The 16,846-nt window shown below is 43.5% G+C and overlaps 1 protein-coding gene across 1 annotated transcript in view; it reads left to right on the forward strand.

Annotated features, from left to right (window-relative positions):
• Positions 1–16,846, forward strand: part of Myo3b (myosin IIIB) — a 348,212-nt gene that overhangs the window by 140,760 nt on the left and 190,606 nt on the right. The window contains exons 9-13 of the mRNA XM_032901950.1: positions 9,085–9,181; positions 10,240–10,356; positions 10,961–11,065; positions 14,263–14,346; positions 15,176–15,378. Of these exons, the coding sequence (XP_032757841.1) occupies positions 9,085–9,181; positions 10,240–10,356; positions 10,961–11,065; positions 14,263–14,346; positions 15,176–15,378 (606 nt within the window). The remainder of the gene's footprint in view (positions 1–9,084; positions 9,182–10,239; positions 10,357–10,960; positions 11,066–14,262; positions 14,347–15,175; positions 15,379–16,846) is intronic.

Genomic DNA, 16,846 nt, shown 5'->3' on the forward strand with positions numbered 1-16,846 from the left:
ACGATGACGGATTGTTAGACAACATCCATCCACTCCAGCCTCCTGGGTGGCCATGCGTCAATACTGTCTTCCTTCCGACAACACAGGCCCGTGTGTTTAAAGCTGTGGTTCCTCCAATGCCGTCTCTAAGCTGTGCCTCCCACACAGCCCACGTATCTTTTTGTTTGTCTGTTTTTCAAGTTTCTCCGCGGAGCCCTGGCTGTCCCGAATCTCACTCTGCAGACCAGGCTGGCCTCAAACTTACAGAGATCCACCTGCCTCCTCCTTGCAAGTGCTGGGATCTGCAGCACCACTGCCCAGCCAAACCCAAGTATTTTTAAGTTGAATATCTGTAATTTTTATATTTAAACAAAGAATTGCTTGGCAAAAAAAAAAATGTTAGCAGATGCTGTTCTTAAATTAAGACACTAGGTGGAGCTTGAGAGTTTCAGATAATTCGAGTTTGTCATTACCAGTGGGAACAAGCTACTTGACTCAAGAAGACAGCAAAATAAAATTAAACCAAGTTTAATTATATGTATCTATTTATATAAATTTATATTTATACATTTTAACTAAAAGTAGAGAGACATAACACTTGTATACGTTTATCTAACATCTAAGGATTTTGTAAAAGATATAAGTGTTAGGATTAAGGTTTTAACTCTCGAAACCCCCCAGGAGGAAAATGAAGCAGGCTTCCTTTTCAGAGGAACACTAATTGGAGGGGGCAAATAGAGCTACTGGGGTGTGTGTGTGTGTGTGTGTGTGTGTGTGTGTGTGTGCACAGACTCGCACTTGTGTGTGCATTTATATATGTGAGTGTGCATATGAAAGTGAACATATGTGTGCATATGTGTGCATGTGTACGTGTGTGTGGCTGAACTAGTGAGCTGGTCTTTATATGAATGAGGATATCTTAGATAACACCACTTCTAAATTGCCAACCACAATCTTGAACAAGTACCAACTCTAAGGATTAGATTGCCCATCAACAGGAAAGGAGGTCACACAGAGCTAATAACGGTAATTACGATATCTTTTTCCATTCATTTGTTTAAATCCTTGTGGGAAGATTTTGATGAAACTCAAGGCCGTTGGCACAATCCTTGGAGTTTAGGTGTGTGAGACAGACAGACATAAGTACGGTTATAGCTGTAGACAATCCGCTGGTGGGCTTGGGAAATACCAACTCCGATCCGGGTGATACCAAACTGTGTGTGCACACTGAGAATTAACTTTATGCTGGTGTCTATTTGTTTCTGAGGTTGCAGCTGAGGTTTGCCAGTGCTTTTATCTCAGACCGTGTGCAAAAGCATCATCCAGAGTGAAGGACATCTAGTATCCAGTGAGTGTCCACCTCGTGTCTGCATTCCTCATGTAGTCGAGGCCAAGAGTGGGAAGAAACCCTCCCCAGGAAGCACACTGGTTTGCTGGGATCTCAAATTCCGGTTTCTTTCCCAGCTTCCTGTGAGCATTCACCTCCCAGAATCCTAAGACAGCCCCTCGGGTAATCCACTGTTGCATGAAATAGAAAAAGGCACCATCCCACGCTAACTCCGGTTGCTCTCTGGCCCTGGTGGTCTCCCCACCACCATGGCTAGGCCCATGCAGTGACTGCCCATCTCCATCTCTCTGTTCTCTTGTGGTGGATTCTGTTCACATTCCTAGCCATCCTCCCCCTGTGGTTAGCTGTCACAAATCCCACTAACAAGGTAAAATAAAAACTCTAGAGGCTTGTAATTTATCAGTCAGATTTATATTAGTAAATTCTCAACCACAAAGCGCCTGCACAGTGAGCTCAAAACTCAATTGATAGAAACACAAGCTGCTCGCCTAGACGGGGCAAACACACCATCTAAGAAATCCCCAATACTTGTGGCTCCCAGGACTGTGTGGCTCTGACTCCTCTTCCTCTCCTATAGGTTCCATCTCTCTGCTTCTTCCTGTCTTCCTGTACTCGTCTCTAAAACTCTCAGCCCACCTTCCTTTTCCACTGCCCAATCACAGACTCTCGTGCCTGTCCTCACCTGCGTACAGACAGCAACCAACATTCCACCCTGAGTGTTTAGTTGCTTTCAAGGGGAGACACAAGCAAGGAATGTTTGCACCATCTTCCTTGGGTAATATCTTGTAACACACACACACACACACACACACACACACACACACACACACACACACACACACACACACCCTTAGAAGCCGAAAGAGGGTGTCAGATCTCTTGGAACTGGAGTTACTGGAGTTATGGATACTTGTGAGCTGCCATGTGGGTGTTGCGAATGGAACCCGCGCCCTCTGCAGGAGCAGCCAGTCCTCTGAACTACTGACCTGTCTCTTGAGACCCTTGCTAACTTTCCTTGTCAAACGCTTTATTTCACAAAGTTACTGGGCACGAACAAAGAAAGAGGTAAAATGACTGAAATTAACACAGTGAGGATTCAGTCATTTTATTTAAGAATTCAGTTTATTTTTTTCTTTATGTTGAACTTTAAGGGGACAAATCTTTTAGGCTTATGAAAGGCGGACTTGCTGATACTTTATTTAATAAAATGGCAAGCAAGATGCAATATTCTTAGTCACACTGAAAATTAGCATTGCCTTCCCTGAGACAAGGTCTTTTGTAACCCGGCCTGGCTGGGAACTTCCTATAAAGTCCAGAATAGCCTTGAACTCATGATTCCTCTGGTTTCAGCCTCCAAACAACTGGGTTTATACATGTGCACCACACCTGACTCAAAAAAGTATACTTTAAACCAATTTGATTTCTTTCTCTTAAAAAAAATTGCAGATTGCTTTATTTATTTTTGAGACGCATCTCTATGTAACCCTGGATGGCTTGGGACTTATTGTATAGATCGTGCTAGCTTCTACTTCACAGAGTTGCCTGTCTCTGCCTTCTGAGTGCTGGGTTAAAAGCATGCGCCACAAAAATTGTTATTTCAAATTATGCATATTTATGGGTGTGTGTGTCTGTCTGTCTGTCTGTCTGTCTGTCTGTGCAGAAGTATCAGACCCTCTGGAGCTGGAGTAACAGGCACAGTGAGCTTCTGGCTGTGACCATGGGTGTTGGTAATCAAACTCAGGCCTTCTAGGAAAGCACTCTTAACAACTGAGCCATCCCGATGACCCCCAATTGGGTTTCTCTTTGACGTCCCCTACATGTAAAAGCATAGAAAAAGAAACTGTTCTCCTTAATCGTTTTTGATTGCTTAGGTTAGTGATTTGATTAGATTAGATAAAATACAGCTTTGGTCTTATTTTAGACTTTTACAATAAAGTTGGCTTCAGTACTGGAGGTGACTAATATGCTTCACGTGAACTTTGTAATTTAAAACTACCAGCGATGGCGATTGGGAAGGAGGACTCAGTTTAGTGGACTCCAAGGTGTTCTCTACCTACCTCCTCTGTGTGTGTAGCAAGGAGGAAGCTACACGTGAGAATTCCATGGTGTTTGTGTGGTACATCACCAGCATTAGGCAATGCCAGCTGGGGGATCCAGGGAGACAGTACTGCATCAGGAGACCTTTTAAACTGTGACAATATTGGATATATGGCACCTCTTAGGGAAGCTTCGACGCTACCTTACTGCTGAACTCACAGGGCATAGGAGGACATTTTACCCGTGTAATTTAATGGCATTCTGAGTAACGAAAGGAGTTATACAAATTGTTGATTCCTAGTTTTGATAAGGACCTAAGACTAGTACTTGATGCATTTAAAAATCTAATTTGAATTTCTATCTCAAGATTGTATGTGCCTTCCATTTATAGATGATGAGGACTAAGTGGCTGCCATTAAGGGATCTACTGAGTATCTTACTCATGATTCACAATCCTGAGACTGGGGCCAGAGCTTTTAACCTATAGGCAAGTGCTTTCTCCAAGCACCACACTGAGTATTACAGTTTCATGGAGGAAATTATGGGAATGTCTACTTATATTAATTTTATTACTTAAAGAATTACATTTTTCCAACCAAAGAGTACACAAGGAGGGACCCATGGCTCCAGCTGCTTGTGAAGCAGAGGATGGCCTTGACTGGCATCAATGGGAGAGAGGCCATTTGTCCTGTGGAGACTTGAGACCCCAATGTAGGGAACGCTAGGGCGGTGAGGCAGGAGTGGGTGGGTGGGGAGCTCCCTCATAGAAACAGGGGAGGGGGTGGTGGGATAGGGGGGTTTGTGGAGGGGAAACCAGGAAGGGGGATAACATTTGAAATGTACATAAGTAAAATAACCAATAAAATAAGAATTAAATTTTGGGCTGGGATACGACTCAGTGGATAGAATGCTTATTCAACACATGCATGGGTTTGTATGATTGCCAGCACCAGGAAAATTGGATGGGGTAATGAATTCTTGTAATCCCAGCACTCAGCGGGTAGAAGCAGGAGGATCACAGTGTGACATCACCTTCTATTAATATGATGAGTTCTAAGAGGTCAGCCTGGGGATACAGGAGACCTTATAAAAAAAAACAAGTTACCAATCCCCTGGACTCCATATTCTGGCCATGATCAAGTAGGCTTCATTCAAGAAATGCAGGGATAGTTCAACATTTAAAAGCTGTCAATGTAATCTACTATATAAACAAATTGAAAGGAAAAAACACGACCATCTTATTAGATGCTTGCTGAACAAGCCTTTGACAAAATTCAACACCTATTTATGATAAAAGTGCTAGAGAGATCAGAGATATAAGGCACATACTTAAACATAATAAAGGCAATATACAGCAAGCTGACAGCCAACATTAAATTAAATGGAGAGAAACTTAAAGCAAAAATCAGGGACAAGACAAGGCTGTTCATTCTCTCCCTATCCCTGCAATATAATACTTGAAGTTCTAGCCAGAGCAAAAAGACAACTAAAGGAGATCAAGGGGATGCAAAGTGGAAAGGAAAAAGTCAAAGTATTGCTATGTGCAAATGACATGATAGTATACATAAAAAAAACCTGAAAAATTCTACCAGGGAATTTCTGCAGCTGATAAACACCTGCAGCCAAGTGGCTGCATACAAAATTAACCCAAAAAATTAGTAGCCCTCATACATACAAATGATAAATGGGCTGAGAAAGAAATCAGGGAAACAATACCCTTCACAATAGCCACAAATAATATAAAATTTCTTGGTGTAACTCCAACCAAGCAAGTGAAAGATCTGTATGACAAGAATTTCAAGTCTTTGAAGAATGGACTCAAAGAAGATATCAGAAGATGGAAAGATCGCCCATGCCATGGATCAGTAGGATTAACATAGTAAAAGTGGCCATCTTACCAAAAGCAATCTACAGATTCAATGTAATTACCCATTGAAATTGCAACACAATTCTTTACAGCCCTTGAAAGAACAATCCTCAGCTTCATATGGAAAACAAAATACTCAGGACAGCTAAGACAGTCCTGTACAATAAAAGATCTTCTGGAGGTATCACATCTGCATTGCTAAAAACCACATGGCAGTTGGGGATTTAGCTCAGTGGTAGAGCGCTTGCCTAGCAAGCATAAGGCCCTGGGTTCGGTCCTCAGCTCCAGAAAAAAACAAAAACAAAAAGCAAAACAAACACATGGCAATGACATAAAAACAGACAGACTGATCAATGAAATAGAACAAAAGGCCCACTAGTAAATCCATACATTTTTGGATACTTGATTTTTACAAAGAGGCCAAAATTATACAATAGAAAAGACAAAGCGTTTTCCGCAAATGGTGCTGGTTTAATTGGTTGTCTGTATGTAGAAGGATGCAAATCACCCTGCACAAAACTCAAATCCAAATGGATCAAAGACCTCAACATAAAACTAGATACACTAAATCTAATAGAAGAGAAAGTGGGGAATAGACTTGAATGAATTGACACAGGAGACAACTTCCTGAATCGAACATCAAGCATGCGGGCACTAAGATCAACAATTAATAAATGGGATCTCATGAATCTGAAAACCTTCTGCAAGGCAAAGGACATCATCAAAAGGACAAAATGTTAGCCTACACAATGGGAAAGGGTTTTTACCAACTTCATCATCAACAGAGGGTTGATATCTAAAATACATAAGTAACTCAAGAAACTAGACATTAACAAACCAGATAACCCAATTTTTTTTAAAAAAAAAAATAGAGTACAGATCTAAACAGAGGATTCTCAAATGGCTGAGAATCACTTAAAGAAATGTTCAACATCCTTAGCTATCAGGGACATGCAAAGCAAAATGACTCTCAGATTCCATTTGATATATATTGATCAGAATGGCTAAGATAAAAATCTCAACCACATCTTATTCTGGTGAGGAGGTGGAGCAAGGGGAGCGCTACTGCATTGCTGGTAGTGAGAACCCACACATACGCCTCTTTGGAAATTAATTTGGTGGTTTCTCAGAACTCTAGGAATCAAGGTGCACTACGCCATCTTGGGCATGCACCCAAAGGAAGCTCCATCATACCCCAAGGCTGTGTGCTCAACCATACTCATAGCAGCTTTATTCATAACAGCTAGGAACTGGGAGCAACCCAGATGTCCCTCAACTGAAAAATGGGTAAAGAAAATGTGGTGCATTGGCACATGGAATATTAGTCAGGAATTAAAAACAATGATGCTGTGACATTTGCAGACAAATTGATAGAACTAGGAAGGATCATCCTGACTGAGCTAACCCAGACTCAGAGAGACAAGCATGATAAGTACTCACTGATAAGTAGACATCAGCCATAAACTACAGGATAACTGTGCTACAATTCACTGACCCAAAAGAGCTAAGTAACAAGAAAGGCTCAAGGAGAGAGAAGCACGATCTTACTGAGAAAGAGAAGTACAGTGGATGGGGGCAGGGGTGTGGGAGGATGGAGAGAGGAGAGATTGGGGGTGGTGGGACAGAGGGAGAAAGTACTACAAGAGACAACTGAAATGGGGGTGGGTGGGCATCTCTTGGATGGGCTAGAACCAAGGGCAATGGAAACTCCAGGAATCTAAGAGAGTGAGCCTAGCTAAGAGTCCAAGCAATAGGGGATATAGAGTCTGAACTTGTCTTGTAAACAGACAAGACTGCCAATGAAGAGATTGGGATACCAACCCAGATACAAAACCTTTGATCTACAAGATGTGCAGGGATAAAGATGGAGTAGAACTGAAAGAGTGGCCCACCACAGACTGGTGCAGCTTGTGGTCCATGCCGTAAGAGAAAGCCCACCTCTGACACTGTCGATGGCATTCTGCTACGCTTACAGACAGGAGCCTCGGGTAACTGCCGTCAGAGAGGCTTCACCTTGCAACTGATGGAAACTGATGCAGAGACCACAGCCAAGCATTAGATGGAGCTTGGGAATCCTGCAGAAGAAAGGGAGGGATTATAGGAGCCAGAGGGGTCAAGGTATCACAAGAAAACCCACAGAATCAACCCACCTGAGCCCATAGGAGCTCACAGAGACTGAACCGCCAGCCAGGGAGCCTGCATGGGACTGACATAGGCCTTCTGCACATACACTACTGTTGTAGCTTGGTCTTCAAGAGGGACTCCAAACAGTGGGAACGGGGTCTGTCTCTGACTGTTGCCTGCCTTTGGGACCCTTTCCCCCTACTGGGCTGCCCCATTCAAGCTTAATAGGAGAGGATGCACCTAGTCTTACTGCAACTTGATAAGCCAGGGCTGGTTGATATCCAGGGAAGGCCTTCCTTTTTCTGAAGTGAACAGGAGGAGTGGGACGGGGGCAGGGAGAAAATGGAGGAGGAAGGACTTGGAGGGAGGAGGGAGGGGAACTGGGGTCGGCATGCAAAGCAAATAAATTAAAGCAAACAAAAATAAGCAAATAGCAAAACAAACTCTACTTTGGAATACTAAAGGGGATTTTTATTTATTGTATTTCAAGTTTTTGGAATACATGGTAAACAATGCCACACAATAAGAAAGTATGAGTCTGACAAAATGGCTCAGCAGGTAAAAGCCCTCGCCACAGAACCTTGGTGACACTGCCTAGGACCCAGTGAAAGAAGAGAACTGGCTCTGGGAAACTGTCTCCTGAGTTCCACCAGTGCATGTGGACACACAGGTGTGGATACACAAGGGCGGATATGCACATAGATAAATGTTAGCAAAACAAAATTGATACTATTGAATTAAATAAATCACTTTTTTTATAATTAAACATGCATAACCCATATGTTGCCCATTGATGCATGTATGTACTTGACCAACATTTAGGAACAGGCTGGTTACCTCGGAAAAGGAGTTCTCTAGGGGAAAGGTCTCAAAGGAATTTTTGATAAATAAACAAAGTAAAAGCAAAACATGACCAACTCTTTGGTACTTACACTGTTCTTTGAAAGTTTCTGTAGTTTTGAAAATATGTCAGAAAGTCTGGGTGGTGGCAGACAGGGCAAGGGGACATCACGAGAAGGGAGGCACTGAGACTGTAGCTCAGTGGAAAGTCTCTGCAGGATGTAGAATGCTCTAAATCAGCCACCTCAACTTTCCTAATGGTGTAGCCTTTTACTGCAGTTCTTTATGCTATGGTAACTCCAACCATAAAACCATAAAACTATTCCTTTGCTACTTCATAACTGTGATTTTGCTGCTGTTATGAATATAATAATGTCAACATCTGTAATACAGGCTATCTGATATGTCACACACACAGAAACACACACACACACACACACACACACACACACACACACACACACACACACGCACGCACGCACCCCAAGGGGATCTTGACCCACAGAGAGCCCTTACTGCGAAGTCTCAGGGTTTTCATTGCTTTCCTATGAAACATTGCAGTCAAGTAGACAAGTGACCTTGTGTCTCACAGAGCACAGAATAAGAGTGTAGACGAAACCTCCTAAAAGTGTGGCAGCTGGAATTTAGGAAACAGATGTTTGCTGAGTTCAGTTGACAAAAGTTCTTCACTGTGAGGGAAGGGCTTAGGACTCCTCTTCCCCTGGTGCCTCCACACACAGGGCATGATGTCTGGACTGGCTTTGTTTTCACTGTCACTGAGGTTGCTGGACGTGTCACGTGTGGAGTTCTCAAGTGAGCTGGCTTCATTGCCTGCCTTCTGCTGCGTTCACTGTCATGGTGTTGATGCTCTCTCTCCTCATGGTTCCAGGCATGAAAGGATGCATACTGGAAGACCCCATCATGTGGAGGATGCTGGTAAATGCTGCCTTGAGGATGACTTGGTCAATCTTGAGGTCCTGGACGAGGTACTGAACGTTTGGTAGACAGCTCTCACGGAGAACCTCACACAGGTGGCCTGTCCATTCTCTGGCCCTTCTGTGATTGATCACAGTTTTCTAAAGTCATTCAAAACTGTAATTGCTTGGTTAGCTATGGTGTGATTGCTATGACTATGACCTTCTGTCTGTTCACTTAAACTTTTGGAATGATGAAAGATTCTAGTAAAGCCCTTTATTTCACAGGCCTGACTGATGAAGCCCACCAACTTAAATCCATTTTCTATTTAATAAAAAAATATGACAGTTTACCCCGAAAACAGATTTGGTTCTTCATAAGGAGACATTTCATTTACAGACAGTGGGTGAATACAGTTCAGATTTGACATCTGAGAACAGTGATAATTCCTCATTCAGAATACTCGCCCTTGCTTGAGCTGAACCTCCATCTGTGGATTCTAATGCAGGGGAACCCCAGCATCAACAGCTCAATCGCTCACCCATAATGCCAGTGTTCAGTTCTGTATTCCCACAATCCAGTAGCAAGTGTTACGTTTGAGAAATGAAATCCCTAGGGCTGGCAAGACAGCTCAGCTGTTAACAGCTTGGGCAATTGCTACTCTTCCAAGAGTTGTAAGTTTGGTTTCCAGAGCCCGGGGAATGTGTCCACATAGTTTAATCTAATTATAGATAGAACCTTCTAATTGAATAGAGACTGCCCCCAATCCCGTACCCAGGAACGACTCAAATCTTCGTTGGCTCTCCCGGACGCCGGTCAGTAACTCAGCACATTCTTATCGCTGAGTCTTTCCAGGCACCTGCCATTGTTAGAGAGATTTAGAATCATTAAGACCCTGTTAAGATTGCAAGGGGCTGGGGTTGGGGATTTAGCTCAGTGGTAGAGCGCTTGCCTAGCAAGCGCAAGGCCCTGGGTTCGGTCCCCAGCTCTGAAAAAAAAAGAAAAAAAAAAGATCGCAAGGGGCTGATTTAATGCTAGACAAACATTAGTGTAAGAAGCTCATTGCTACGTTCAGTGTCTCTGTCTTGATTGGCCACATTACTCTCCACGCTGTTTCTTCTCTTCCCAGGATACGATTATCTACTGGCTGCAGAAGCGATACGCAGACGCGCTGATCTACACCTATGTGGGAGATATTCTGATTGCCTTAAACCCCTTCCAGAATCTAAGCATATACTCTCCACAGGTATGAGGACCAGTTTAAAAGCATTTTGTTCCTTCCCAAGTGATTAAAAATCACAAGGCCAGGTCTGGAAATGCGTTCACTGGTAGAACAAACGCTTAGAATGCACACGGTTCTAGACACAAACCCACACACTGAGGGGGGAAAAAAATCAAATATGCTAATAAAATGTAGTGGCCTTAAAAATCATGCAACCACTCTCCTGTTATGGAACTGATATCTGAAAGTGTAGACAATAATTTAACCTAAGTGGGATTTTACCTTTAGGGAAAAACTTCTCAAAGCAAGGAACAACAACAATTAAAGTTAACAATTATTGAATGCTTGCTACGTGCCAAACCCTGGCTTGGGTTGTGTCTGATCATCCTATGACTAGTCAGTAAGGGAGGAGACGGAGCAGAGAAGTTAGTGTCCCTTGCTTGCCCAAGCTTGTGTAGCCAATAATGGAAACCAGGGGTCAGAATGGGCCTGGAGACTCCAAGCCTTCCAGAAGCAGTGAGTCCCCTAAGGTGAAAAGCCTCGTGTTTCTGTAATAGACGGTGAAGGCACTCGTTGGTCCGGTGGAGCATTGGAAGGGTCCTGTCAATGAGTTGTTCCTTCCCTTCAGTTTTCCAGGCTTTACCATGGGGTGAAGCGTTCCTCGAATCCCCCCCACATATTCGCATCAGCAGATAATGCTTACCAGTGTTTGGTTACCTTCAGCAAAGACCAGGTAAGAACTCACCTTCCACTCCTACCAGCTCACCAGGTAAGACATAGTACATCTTCCATTTTGTGTTTGGACCTGTAGTTGCTGAGGCTACCCCGAGGAAATGGGGAATAAATTTGCTGCACGAGGGAACAGGAAGCCTGAGAAGGAGAAAACCCTTTTGAGATGCATAACACACGTGCGTCAGGAGCACTCATTTTCTCTCATGAGGCGCCATAAAGACATTTCTAATATGAACATAATGAGGACGTAGAACAACCACAACCTGATTACATGCAATGGCTGTAATAAAAAATGCAATATATAACAGCATAAATGAAATTCCCTCCTGTTAATATCTCAGAATCTTTATGACTGCGTCCTGTGCATGTGAAATACTGCCCTTGCTAGATGTCCTGTATCATCTAGCTGCTGGGAAATTTGATGGCTTAGGGTTAAGACTGATAAACTTTAAGCTCAACGTTACTTAAACACAAACTTAACTCATAATTTTTAATTGTCTAGGCTTATAATTCACAGCCTGGCATATTCTATTTTTGACCCTACCTCCGTTTTCCTAGGTTTATTTTCCTTTATTTCTGCATTCTGTAAACAAATGAAGGTAACCTAAGTTTGCAAGAAAATTTTATGAGAGCTCACTGTGCGTGTACCTCCAGAGACCAAAGGAGTCAAAGGACAAATACCTGGGTCTTAGTTACTTTTCTGTCACTTGATAACACACCATGGCCAAGACAACTTCCAGAAGGAAAGGACTTCTTTGGTCTCCCGAGGTGTAAGAGTCAGAGGTGGGAAGGGGCAGCAGCAAACAAGTGTGGCTGCTGGAGGAGCAGCTGGGAGCCCTACCTGGAACAGCAAACACAAAGCAAAAGAGCACATGACCAGCGGCTTAGGCATCTCCACTCTCGCGCTCCTTCAGCAAGACAGAACCTCCTGAACCTCCCCACTGACTGATGGGGACTCAGTGTTCAAGTGCCCTAAACTGTGAGAGACATTTCTTACTCAAACCACTGTACCACAGAACGCACGGGACAGCACACTCAGGCTTACTGATGGCAAGAGAGGGAAATCTCTGTACTATGGTGGAGACTTACCAAGTGTCCACAGGTTTCTCAGAGAGAAAATTAGTGGAAAGAGAGGACATGACTTTCAAATTTGCCTGCTGTGGTATTTTTTCTTCTCTCCCCCTCCCCCGTTTTGTTTCTGGCACCAAATTGTGAGTTTTCCAACACTAAACAGCTTTTCCAGTGTTGCCCTACAATTCAGTGCGATCCTGCTCTACTCTGGAGTTAACATGCACCCCACGGGTTATGGCTTAACAAAAGAGCCCTGTGTCAGGTGCAGGCTACAAATGGAATATCCAAGATGCTCAATTCTGCCAACCCAAGTACAGATTCAGGGTTCCAACAACCCTCTTTCAGGCTGGCTTATTCACTAGAGCAACTTAGGGAATTAAGAACACTAAGTTTGTTTTTACTGGCGTATTAGCGTATAACCACAGCAGCCACATGGCAGACATACGTGGGACAGATAGGAGGAGATGCGGGGAAACATAGGATCTTGCCTTTCACCTGAGCCGTCTCCCAGGACCCTCAATCCATCAATCCCAAAACTCACTCAATCTCATTTCTTTAAGACATATATATATACATATATATATATATATATATATATATATATATATATATATATATATCTTGAGGATTCTATGGTTAAGAGCACAGGTTGCTCTTCCAGAGGACCAGAATTCAATTCCCGGCACCCATATGGCAGCTCACAACTGCCTATGACTCCAGTTCCAGGGGATCTGACACCTTTACACAGACATGCATACAGGTGAGACACCAAATATGCATAAGATAATAAATAAATCATTAAAAATGTGTTTATAACTCAGGGACTAAGACTGAGATGAATTCAGTCAAAGCATATGGTAGACTTGAAAGAAACTTTGTGGAGTCCAACACTCTGTGCAGGGAATACGTGCTAATAGAATATTTTGAATAAAATAATAGTAATAATAATAATAATAATAATAACAATAAATAAAATGGTTCTTTTCAATACAAGTTTTGATTGAACTCAACTTTCAACCTTTTTTTGTCTTCCCGGAAGGTGGGAGGTGGGTCTGAAAGTTTCCGTCCTCTGATTTATACATCTGTTCTTTCTTGGTGTCCATCCCTTGTCCTGAGATAATCTGGCTCCCACTTGGAACCACCTCGTTCATAGCTGAGGTGTGGCTGCCATTGCTCTTCTTGAGGAGCAGAAGATGCTCCTGTCCTTCCACCAGTCAGGAAATTCTAAGAAGCTTTATGCCAGGAAGCCAGTACAAAGGCTGAATACGCTGCTTTTATTCTACCCCACCATTGATTTCCTTTGCGTACGAAGAGCTCCAGAAGCGTTAAGATGAACCTGGCTAACAGGACAATAAAAACAGCCCACTGCTCTAAGTAAGACCAAAAACAAAAAAGAAAAAGTGATCAACCTTAAGCACTGGCAGGTATTTGACCCCACTCATAATAAAAGAAACACAGACTAAAACCGCACTGAATACCAGTTTTTACCTACCAGTTTGACACAAATCAATATACTGTGTGGTGAGGCCTCGAGGCTACAGACTATATGCTACTTTCTATATGCTACTGCCTTAACTCCACATGCCCCATGCCTGTCTCCCATGTACCTGGCCCTGGGTTGTGTACCTTTTTGAATGCACCAACCCAAACCCCATGTCCCATGTATGTACGTGTCCTACGAGCTGGCCTTGTATCGTGTACCCTTCCTAACGTGCCAGCAAACCCAAATTGTTGCTCTAGTGGATTAGCCAGCCGCTGTGGTCCCTAGCAGAGCAGCACGATAATGAACACCTTTACCTATTGATCAGACGTTGTCCACTTGGAATTTACCCAGCAGGCAAATCTGCATGTAGATACAGTGACCTGTGTATAGGATTATTCGTTACAATATGGTTTGTAACAGGAAGAGACCAAACAACCCGCAGGAATCAGTGAACAATGGTACCATCAGACAATGCTACATTTCCACCTTGCAGTGACAAGTCGCTCTCCCAGAATAGAACAGCTGTTCATTGTAAGATGAAGGGATAGAGTGGACGGTGTTCTACGGAAAACCACAACCCAGTGTGCGTGTTGTTTCTGCGTGGCAATTCGTTGAATCCCTCCTTTGACTCTATTTTCCATCAGTGCATTGTCATCAGTGGGGAAAGCGGATCAGGGAAGACGGAAAACGCCCATCTGATTGTCCAGCACCTCACTTTCTTAGGAAAGGTATGGGCCAACCGGCTTTGCATGCTATGGCTTGAAGCCCCTGAAGAAGCCCTCACAGCAGAAGACAGTACTATGGTTTTTTTTTTTTTACATCAGGAATTACCATAAGATTTCATCTTTTTTGTGTTTGCCTCCTGATAGCTAGGCTCTTAAGATGCCAGCATGCTGATCTCACTTCATGTCGTGAGAAAAATAATAGCAACATGGACTTACTAGACTGCGGGCTACTAATTATTTTGTGTTTTCACTGTATTAGAAACATTGAACCACTAAGTGGGAAGAGAGGTTAGACCCTGAGTCAGATCGGGCGGGGGATGGGGGTACTGTGGAGATTAGGAAAATGGCAAAGGGAAACCACTGTGCAGCAACAGCTAAGGAAAAGGAAAATTCTAGCCTAGACCCAGACATGGAAGGGAGGATTACAAAATTAGTCAGGGGGCTGCCTTATCTGGCATCAGTGCATATGGCTAAGAAAGGATTTGAGAACTCCTTTATTTGAGTTGAGGTTTTTTGAAGAGCATAGTGAAAAAGCTAGAAGATGTCGGTGTTTAGAAATCTTTCTAAACTGTTAAGCAGTAAACACGTGAAAGATTTCCTATGTGATGCAGCCAGACTTTAAAACTACCACCGAATCTGGCTTTCTGATTCACGGCACCTCATGACCCCTTCATGTAAGAAACCCATTCGGGGAGTGGCGGGGTGGGGGTGGTGTTGACGCTAACTTTCCCAGAGTAGAGTCCTTAGAAAGGGAGCCTGGGAGGGGTGCAGGGCAACGTGATTGGAAAGCTGCTTCTGAAGGCTTCTCTTGAATGCTGTCTGTTCTCCCCAGGCCAACAATCAGACCTTACGCCAGAAGATTCTCCAGGTGAACTCCCTGGTGGAAGCCTTTGGGAACGCCCGCACAGCCATCAACAATAACTCCAGCCGCTTCGGGAAGTATCTGGAAATGATGTTCACACCAACGGGAGCTGTCATGGGGGCGAGAATCTCCGAGTATCTCCTTGAAAAATCCAGAGTTATACAGCAGGCAGCGTAGGTGCCCCTCTACTCTATCACCATTTGTTTGTTTATTTTTTGCTCTGCCGATATAAACTTGAAGAACTTGGGAACTTTGAAAGTTCCATCTCCCCTTTGCTCTTTAATCTCTCCCAATTTTTAAAAGCAAAGTACCAGTGGTAGCCGATTTGCTTTTGAAGATCTAGTCTGTCTTGCATGCGTGGGTGTTTTTACTTGCATGTGTGTCTGTGCACAGTATGAGTGCCTGTTACCCTAAGAGCCCAGAAGAGGGAGTAAGATCCTTGGAACTGCAGTTACAGATGGTTGCAAATTGCCGTGCACACACTGGGAACCATACTCAAAGCCTCTGCAAGAATGCCAAGTGGTTTCAATAGCTAAGCCATCTCTTCAGCCCTCCGTGGTGGTTTTATTTTTGTTTTTGTTTTACCTAAAAGGCATTAAGGGGGAGAGTGCCAAGGGCCAGGGGCAATGCTCTTGAGTTCGTTGTATAAGGTAGAATCTAACAACAATTAATCTGCACATAACTTAAAGATCCACTTTATCCATTAAATGTGAAGTTCTCAATAACAAAGAGGACTGAAAATATTCCATATATTTTCCTTTCACATGGGAGAGAAAAGAATGAAATTATATTAAGTATCCATTGCTTTTTTGTTGCTGTGATCTTATGATGAAAAGCAATGAGGCAGGGTTTGTTTTACCTTACAATCCCAGTGGAGACGCAGTCCATCATGACGAGGAAAGCATGGTAGCAGGAGCATGAGGCTGGAGGATCTCACACTTCGTGGACACACAGAGAGCCAAGAATGAGGACAGGAGATCCGGTTAGGCTGTCAAACCTCAGGACCTGCCCCAATGATGTACTTCCTCCAGCCAGGCTGCACTTCTTAAAAGTTTCATAATCTCCCCAGACAGTGCCACCCACTGGGGACCTAGTGCTCAAATATGCAAGCCTGTGGGGGATGTTATTTAAAGCACAACACTCTGTCTTAAGAAAAGCATTATTGTCATAGGTAATAATCATCAACGGCATGTCGTTCTGGGCTTGAATGCTGCCTCTGACACTCTGTGACCTTGGGCAGGTCACTGAATGTTTCTGAAGCTCATTTGTGAAATGTGGATGCCACTAGCCATGGCCCCATGGGTTTGTTGGTAAGACCCACAAGTTTATCTGTGTACACTTACTTAAAAGCACTCAAGACAGTGCATGTTAACAGGGTCAGCCACTCTTCTTCTTGTCGGCTTTGATCACTGCAGGGCACCAGAGTTTCTCAGGAGCAGGGCTACATACAACACAAGCCAGTCAATATTGAATGCCTGCTATAGGCCAGAAGAAAACAAGACAAGGTCCCTGTGTCCACAGTGGGTGTGGGGGAGGGGGTGAGAGGCTCACAGTCGTTATAGGAAGATGTCAATAGAGCAGATGTGATCAGTGCTCGGAAGCAATAGCTTTCAAGTAAGTGCTGGGGAAACAAACCGGTGA

This window comes from Rattus rattus, chromosome 5 (assembly GCF_011064425.1).
Source record: "Rattus rattus isolate New Zealand chromosome 5, Rrattus_CSIRO_v1, whole genome shotgun sequence".
Taxonomy (NCBI): domain Eukaryota; kingdom Metazoa; phylum Chordata; class Mammalia; order Rodentia; family Muridae; genus Rattus; species Rattus rattus.